At 45.1% G+C, this 8778-nt stretch overlaps 1 protein-coding gene across 1 annotated transcript; it reads right to left on the reverse strand.

The window, feature by feature from the left end:
* Positions 1-812: 812 nt before the first annotated feature.
* Positions 813-5766, reverse strand: GINS2 (GINS complex subunit 2). Its single transcript, XM_043986829.1, has 5 exons — positions 5603-5766; positions 4796-4910; positions 3491-3590; positions 2235-2361; positions 813-1798 (listed from the first exon to the last, which is right to left on the reverse strand). The coding sequence occupies exons 1-5, from the start codon at positions 5690-5692 to the stop codon at positions 1673-1675; spliced, it is 558 nt and encodes a 185-aa protein (XP_043842764.1). The 5' UTR covers positions 5693-5766; the 3' UTR covers positions 813-1672.
* Positions 5767-8778: the final 3012 nt, after the last annotated feature.

Raw genomic sequence — 8778 nt, forward strand, 5'->3', positions numbered from 1 at the left:
CTAGTGACTACAGAGCAACTGCTCAGCCACCACCTTTCTTCTAGCTACTGGGTACATACATACCAATTTTTCTTCCTGATCCCAAATGGCTTTTGAAACCAACCTTCACCAGACAAGGTAGATAAGTGTCAGAGAGGCACAGACTGACTTGAAAGTCTGCAAAGTCAATTATGCAGGTTAAAGAGGGACCCTGGCCTCCGACCTTTGCCCTCTATCTACCTAGTCAGAGATGGGGCAGGTTGATTTTTCTAACACGGAGAAATAGGACTGTTACAGTCAATCAGCATTTATTAAGAACCTTCTAGGTGCCAGTGCTGCTGTTAGATACTTTCAGTCAGTCACCAACGGTAAGTGTTCTGTGCAGTGCACTGTCTCTGACTCCAGGAAAACGTGATGCAAAAATGACAGTCCCTGTTCTTGAGGAATTTCTTTTCACGTTTGCTATTTCAGGCCATTTTCTGAGATTTGGTACTAGTCAGATTCTATTTCCAGACATTTCCCACATGTGCATTTTAATGCTAGTGATTTTGACTGGTAGTTTTTGGATAGACACCCATATTGCTCTTATTTGAAACTAGAACATTGTTTAAAATAGAAAAAGCTGGCATAGAGCACTTTTAAGGCTGGCAAGGTGCTATTATCCCCATTTGACCAAGGAAACAGGCTGTGAGAGTTTAGCTGTGAACCTTGACCACTTGCAACAGAAAGCCATTCTCTCGATTCCCCCATCAGAATGGGGATGGATTTACAGAGAGCCCAAATCCTCTTCTGTGCTTGATGTCTTCAGGTGTGCTAATTTCAGCTTTGGCTTTTTTACCAGGTTAAAGATGTTTCCTTGAATTAACAGTCCTACTGGCTGATAAGGCAAAGGCAAAGCTACGCTCAAGACCAAACAGACAGACGACTTTCCAAGTTTATTGACCAACAACTGACTTAAGTATTATTTTGTGTGCAATTCAATCCAGCCTTTAAAATGATTTAATAATAAACTGATTGGTCTAGCTCATCCAACCATGTTGACACATTAGTCAGATGACTAACCCCCAAGCCATTCTACCATTTCTGGGGTTGATTTCGGTCCATGTTTCACTAGAAAGAACCCAAGCAAACCACAGCACATTAACATCAGTAATAATCCAGTAAGACCGCTCCATGTGCCATCTTTCTAAGTCTAACAACATTAGGCCAGTAGAAAATGAAATAAAGTAGATAGAATGAATTCCAAATCATACCTTCATTATTGTGCCATCCCTTATGAAAATATACATGAAAAGGAAAACATCCTGCTGGTAAGAAAAGGGTAAATCCCAAAATCTTGAACTAACAGCATCTAAACACTGTACTGCCATTCATCTCAGCAGGAGGAGGGTGAGGGGCAGGGTAGAATCTGCCAGGGAGAAGTTGTTTTGCAACAGGGATATTTGAGATAGACACGAGGCTGGACGACGTCATCTGAAAATGAGGGAGGCCTGATGACTGATATTCAGTCACACACTTGTTATTTCTATTCCTGAAAAGGAAAGGAAGATACTCTGCCCAGTGTCATCTTCATGTTCTTCTGACATTCTGAGAACTCGCCAACTCTAGGAAGTTCATTCCTGAAAAGTGGACAAGGGACCAAACTAGACTCCAAAACTTTAAGGAGGTCTTGTCTCTCTTTCTACATTTTCCTCTAAAAGTCCTGAGACTGAGCACTCTCTGCAGGATGGAGGTTTGTGCGGAGTTTATACATGTGATTTAGGGCTTGTGTGAGGAATTCTCCAGTAGTGTTGATTTCCATTAAAGTTAGGTTATCCAGCTAAAAGGCAAGAAAAGAAGACAAAGCTCTTTGGGTAATATGTTCAGTATAAATCTGAGGGATAAAGATAAAAGTAAGGAACCTATCATTGATAAAACCAAGCCCAAAGTACAAAAGGTACATTCTGTGTGCAAAAGTCAGGCTCAAATGCCATGCCACATCATGTAAAACGTCTATTAATTCAACAGAATCAAAGTATTCAAGGAAAAAAAATCCTGATGTTTAGTTTCACTCAAACCTTAGTTACTCCGAAAAGTGACCACATTGAATTATTTCTATATTAAATATGCAACTAGACAAAGTCTAGTTGCTCACAGACGTGAGTATCTCATCCGTTCCCCTCCCTGACAGCTGATGTAATCCAGGAATGGAGTGAATACATGAAGTGTCCTCTATATGTCTGTCTATCTATCTATCTATATATAAATATATATACCTTGGCATGTGCTTCCTGCTGTTTGACAAAACTGTCTGCAGATACCCGGAGTTTAGCTATTCGAGTATCCCACATATCCTTAATCAGGGTCCGGATCTCATCTGCCTTGGGGATGTTATCCGAAGCACTGCAGGAGGCAAAAATGCATCAGGACAGATACCAAATCCTAAAAAATTAATATTGCTAACACTTAAGAGCAAGATACTATCTTTGACCCATTTGATGTTGAATTTTGTACTTTAAAATTCAGGACCTAACAAGTTTAGTGCCAAATAGCCAGGTTCAATTTAGACTAATTATCAATGGAGTTCCTTTTTTTGTTAAAGCACCTGCTCAGGACACAAGCATCTTCTTACCTGTCCAACACTTCATATTGGAAGCCAGCTGCTTAGTTTTAGCAATTTCATCGTGTCAAGAGTTTGTACTGGGAACCTTACAGTAGTTTGTATGATTCATGCCCAGGAAAAGAGTTTCAAAGGCTGGCTCAAGGAGGTGATGGTATGGTTGTTGTTAATTAGCCCTTACTAATGGCCACCTCATAAAGATGCTGGCACTTAGTGCCTGAGGTGTCAAGGGGAAAACAACAAATAGAAAATGTAATCCCTGCCTTCAAAGAACTTTCTAGGTAGAGAAACCAAACACAAAACAATGTTAACAAATGCAAATAAATAAAATAAAAATTAGCATTATAGCATCCCTTTGCTAAGTAAAAAAAAAGTAAAGAAAATCATACAGAGGGGCAGCTAGGTGGCATAGTGGATAAAGCACTAGCCTTGGATTCAGGAGGACCTGAGTTCAAATCTGGCCTCAGACACTTGACACTAGCTGTGTGACCCTGGGCAAGTCACTTAACCCTCATTGCTCTGCAAAAAAAAAAAAGAAAGAAAGAAAGAAAGAAAGAAAGAAAGAAAGAAAGAAAGAAAGAAAGAAAGAAAGAAAGAAAGAAAAAGAAAAGAAAATCATACAGAGCAGAAGCCTTTCTACTATAGCTAAGTTGAATTCTGTAAATCTTAAGTTGATTCTACTAAATCTAAGTTGAATTTTCAAGGTGAGAAAGGTAAAGGAAATACAATGGAAGCTGGGGTTGGGGGAAAGGATGGCCAAAATGATGTAAGCAGGAATAAGCAAACTGATTCACATTTAGAGCCAGGAACTAATGTCATAACTCTTTATCCCTCTTTCCCCCTCTCACCTCTGCCCTGAACACTGAAATTAGTAGATGTTTAATGGACTGAAACCATAAAGATAATACTTACTGATTTAACAACAATTTGGTGAGTTCCATGTAGTAAGGACTAGGCACTGGAGTAAATGTTTCTTCTTTTCTCTCTTGATCTCGTATCTCCTCCAATTTTTCTGAAATGTATAGTGCAAAATGTTTTATGTTCACATATTCCTTTTTAAAATATCATACAATTGCATCTATTTCCTCAGCCAGAATATCTCAGGCTATTCTCCTTAAACGGAAAGGCTGATAAAAAAAAATACTAGTGGACTCATAAAGAACAAATTGCCCATATTATGCCGAACTTAAGATTTTAACTCTCGCAGGAAAAGCAAAAAACAACTGAAATTTCAATAACAGAGGTATCGGACAGACTATAGAGCAGATGGCCACTTCTCTGGGAGGGGAAAAAATAGTGATGAGAACTTTTTCCTCATGGCTAGTTCTTCCTTCAACAAGTCAGTGAGATATCAAGCAGATCGATCTGCCAAAGTTGCCTATGCACTGAATAATCACATACTGAAAGGATATAGTGAAACTACATTTTTGTTCTGGTCAAACAAGACTTAATCAAATGGACACGATCTACTTAAAAATTCATTAACTACCTCTGCACCTAATTTTTCAAGCTACTGAATCCTTACTGAACTAGGCTACAAAAGGAACCTTTGCCCTTAGTCATCACAGACACAAGTAGGTGAAAGGAATCTCAGCTTCAAATCCCTAAAAGCCTCATTCATAGGAGGGAATCATAAGTGAATTGAGTCCTTATCTGGGAGAACCTTGGTATCATAGAGTATGGAGCTGAAGTGACCTTAGAGGTCTTCCAATCCACCCCTCCCCCCATTTTAGATGAAGAAACTGAAGTTAGGGGTCTTGTCTCAGCCCTCACAGATATTAAATATCAGAGCTGGGGTTAGAATGCAAATCTTGACTCCCAAACCAATCCCACACCATGTGGCTCCATAGCCAAAGCCTTGAGTTGAATTTTCAAGGGTAGCCAAACCTCAACAGCCCATTAGGTGCCTTTTCTTTCTTTCTTTTTTTTTTTTTTGTGGGGCAATGAGGGTTAAGTGACTTGCCCAGGGTCACACAGCTAGTAATCGTCAAGTGTCTGATTTGAACTCAGGTCCTCCTGAATCTAGGGCTGGTGCTTTATCCACTGTGCTACCTAGCTGCCCCACAAGAGCTGATTTCAATGGCTCCGAGGACAATAAAGAGATGAGCACCGGCCCAGCCTAGGGCAGAGACCCCACCGCTCAAGACCAGCCAGTTGTCCCTAAATCCATCCTTGGCTTCCAGCTGGCCCTCGGTCGCCCTTAGCCATCATCCTTACCAACATCCATCCATTCAGGGGGAATCACCCGACACTTCTGCCTCTGTTTCAGGTTAATTGCCAGCCACAGAGGTACTTCCACAGGTAAACCAGGATTAAAAGGTCCCAGATCCCCCTGTGAGAGAGAGAGGGGAGAACGAGTCACCACCGGGACAAAACAGAGACCACAACACTAAGGAGAGCCTCAGCCGAATGAACCGCTTGGATTCCTTGGATAATTGTGGTATGGATGGGGGAGGGAGAGAGGGTCCATGCAAAGGGGCACCAGCCATCACGAAGGCACTGACACTTCTTGTGAGTGTCCAGCTATGGACGAGGCTTAGGCTACTCACTGTCCTCGAGGAAGTCTGCCTGAAACCTTAAATTTCTATGGGGGAGGGAGCGGGGAGAAAAGAGAAGGGAAGGGAGAGGAGAGGAGATGACGGGGGAGGGAGAGAGAGATAGGGGAGAGGGAGAGAAAGACGAGGGGAGAAGCGGGGGAGGAGCAGGAGAGGGGAGGGCAAGGGAGGGGGAGGGGAGGGCGGGGGAAGGGAAGAGGAAAGGGGGAGGGGGGTACTTGCGGCCAGAGGAGGGCTTAGAAGGCAGGAGGGAGAGATCCCGAGTGGAGAAGCTCGGGTCCGGGAGAGGGTCCCAAGGGAGGAGACCCCGGACCCTGAGGCCTGGGGGTGAGAAGTGAGACTCGGCAGACGGGGAGGGGAAGGGGCGCAAAGGCAGAGAAAAGAGGCCGAGGGACCGGGAAGGGACAGGGGATGCTGAAGCCCGGGGTAGGGGGCCGGCCCTCCCTCGGGGTCCCCGGCTTCCGATTACCCCGATGAGGTAGATCTTGTCCAGGCTGAAGTTGGGGATGATGGTGACCAGCTCCTTCTCGGCCAGGAACTCCACCTCGGCCGAGTCCATGGGTCCGGCCCAGGGTCCCCTGGACCTGCCCTCAGGTGGCCCCGCGATCGGGGGGCTGAGGCGGAGCCGCAGGCTTCCCGCCACTCCGACCGCTCCGCCCCGCGGCGCGCGAGGCCATAGGGAGGACCTATCAGGAGAGACGACACACGCCTCGGGGGCGTGGCGCTTCCCGTCACCTTCTCGGGGATTGGGCGAGCGCGCGCCCCGCCTCCTCCGTCGGCCCCGGCGTTTCCGGGTTCGTGTCTCCGGCTGGGGCCTCGGCGCTGCCTCCGGTTGCGGAGGGTGGGGGGCTTCCCGGCCGAGCTGCTAAAGGGCAGCCCGGGCCTCTGATTTGTCCTTGATCCGTATCTTCCGCAGCAGTGAGAGAGCGAGCAGAGGGGAAGAGTCTGCAGCGGGGGGTGCAGGGCCTAGAACGTGGAACGTGGGACTCAGAAAGACCAGAGTTCGAATATCACCCCCACACACATACCCTTTCAAGCCCAGCGCTCTTTTCACTGTCCCATGTCTCTCCAAAGGCCCCCAAAATATTTCAAACCCCAAGCCAATGTTTGGTCTCTGCGTTATTTCAACCCCATTTGTATTTATTTATTTATTTTTAGTGAGGCAATTGGGGTTAAGTGACTTGCCCAGGGTCACACAGCTAGTAAGTGTTAAGTGTCTGATGCTGGATTTGAATTCAGGTCCTCCTGAATCCAGGGCCGGTGCTCTATCCACTGCGCCACCTAGCTGCCCCATGTTGTTGTTGTTATTTTATTTTTTTTTAGTATTTCAACCCCATTTGGAAAGTGAGCGTCGTGACCGAGACTCAAACTGCAGCGACATTGCCTTTGGGCATGAAGTCTGCGGGGAGTCAGGAAGACCTGGGTTCAAATCCACCCCCTGACTATCCCTTCCATCTTGAGCAAACCACCTCCTGTCTCCAAGCCTCAGTTTCCTCTTCTGTCAAATGAAGACACTGTAATAAGAGCTGAGCATACAGAAGCAAACAAGCAAAGCAATATCTGCCCATGAGGGGCTTACATTCTCCAGGTAGACGGCCACACATAAAGGGGATCTTTCATGGAGGCAAAAAACCTCACCTATGAGATGCAGAAGAGCAATAGCTTGTTGGTGGATTTTCCTGCCTCGAGTCTCTCCCCACTCCAGTCCATCTTCCAGTCAGCCGCTAAAATAAAATCCTAAAGAGCAAGTCTGACCATGTCACATACTCCCACTCCACTCAAACTTCAGTGACTCCCTGTTGCTTCCAGGATCAAATAGAAAATGCTGTGTTTGGCATTTGAAGTCTTCATTGCTTGGCCCCTTCCTACCTTTCTGGGCTCCTTACACTTTGCATGCCACCCCCTCCCCCCAGCACTCTGGTCTAGTGACACTGGCCTCCTAGCTGTTCCATTAACAAGATATACCATGTCTTGGGCAGCTAGGTGGTGCAGTGGATAAAGCACTGGCCTTGGATTCAGGAGGTCCTGAATTCAAATCCAGCCTCAGACACAGACTCATGACACTTACTAGCCGGGTGACCCTGGGCAAGTCACTTAACCCTCAGTGCCTCGCAAAATAAATAAATGAATGAATGAATGAATGAAGATATACCATGTCTTGACTTTGGACGTTTTCTCTGACTGTCCTTCATGTCTGCAATAATCTCTCTCCTCTGCTTTTCCTACTGACTTGCTTGGCTTCCTTTAAATCTCAACTAAAATCCCATCTTCCTTGAGGAAGCCTCTCCCAATCCCCCTTAATTCTAGTGCCTTCCCTCTCTTAATTATTTCCTGTTTATCCTGTACATAGTTTGAGTTATAGATTTGTTTGCATGTAGCCTCCCCTATTAGATCGTAAGCTCCTTGAGGACAGGGACTGTCTTTTGCCTCTTTTTGTATCTCCAGAGCTTAGCACCGTGCCTAGCACATGGTAGGTATTTAATAAATGTTTATTGATTGATGGGAAGTAACATAGATTGAGTCTGAAAACAGATAGGGAGCAGACTTGAGGCAAGGGGGGAGGGGGAGCAACTGAAGAAAATATCTGAAGTAGCTAGGGACTAGTCCTGTGATTCCATTGTTATAGGGAATTCCTGGAGAAGAAAACTCTCTACCAATGCAGAGTTAGAGGTTCTCTGCAATTTATAGTTTTAGAGTTGCTTATAGCCCTGAGGGCAGCCAGCTCAAATAATTGTTAAATTTTCAGTGTGAGCATCTACACCTTGGAAACTAGCAAAGGCTATTGATCCAGGCCTGATTTATTGTCTTATTGATTGTCTAGACTTGAGAAAGTGATGAACAAAATGTTAATGATGGAGATTAAACTTAAAAGTGTGTCTTAAACATTTACTAGCAACTCCCTGCCTAGAAATGAAGTGACTTAGGTGTGTGCTTAGCACAGTATGAGAGAGTCAGGTGACTGCATAGCCTTGCTTCACTTAAATCCAATTCACTGGCAGTCATGACATCACCTCTCAGACATCATGGCCCTCTTTGAGAACAGAGGAAGAACAATCTGGTAAGCAGTAGGTGCTTAATGTTTATTTATTTATTTATTTATTTTTGCAGGGCAGTGGGGGTTAAGTGACTTGCCCAGGGTCATACGGCTAGTAAGTGTTAAGGGCCAGTGCTTTATCCACTGCAACATCTAGCTGCCCCAGCAAGTGTCTTAAGGAAAGAGAGAGGGAGAGAAGGGAAGGGAAGGGAATGGAAGAGAAGAGAAGAGAAGAAAGAAGAGAAGAAAAGAGAGGGAGAGAGAAGCAAACAGCTGGACTTTGCATTATTGAGACGGTGTAAGAAGAATCAAGTGGAAGATGGGGAAAGAATGCCCAAAGGGAAGACTGGAGGTCTGAAGACAAACTCCACAAGACTGCATAGGCTTCTCACTCCTACCCCCTTCCCAATATAGAAACTCCTCCAGGCATTTGATGGCAGCTTCTGCCAAATTGCCCAGGCTTTTGATTGATGGATGGGTGGGTGTCTCCTTGATTGACAAAGGTTTGTGTTCCAAAGTACACAGCCTTTGAATTGAGAGGAGGAAGAGAATAGCACTTTGGGATTATACTTCCTGGACCCAGTCCTAGTATGTTGAGGTAGAAGAGACCT

Source organism: Dromiciops gliroides, chromosome 2, assembly GCF_019393635.1.
Source record: "Dromiciops gliroides isolate mDroGli1 chromosome 2, mDroGli1.pri, whole genome shotgun sequence".
Classification (NCBI taxonomy): domain Eukaryota; kingdom Metazoa; phylum Chordata; class Mammalia; order Microbiotheria; family Microbiotheriidae; genus Dromiciops; species Dromiciops gliroides.

Excerpts from the sequence above, each read along its gene's own strand:
- GINS2 (XM_043986829.1), bottom strand. The coding sequence starts at position 5,692 with ATGGACTCGGCCGAGGTGGAGTTCCTGGCCGAGAAGGAGCTGGTCACC. Across the intron at positions 4,911-5,602 it reads ACAAGATCTACCTCATCGGG|GGGGATCTGGGACCTTTTAA; the intron begins GTAATCGGAAGC and ends TCTCTCTCACAG. Across the intron at positions 2,362-3,490 it reads ACCAAATTGTTGTTAAATCA|TGCTTCGGATAACATCCCCA; the intron begins GTAAGTATTATC and ends TGCCTCCTGCAG.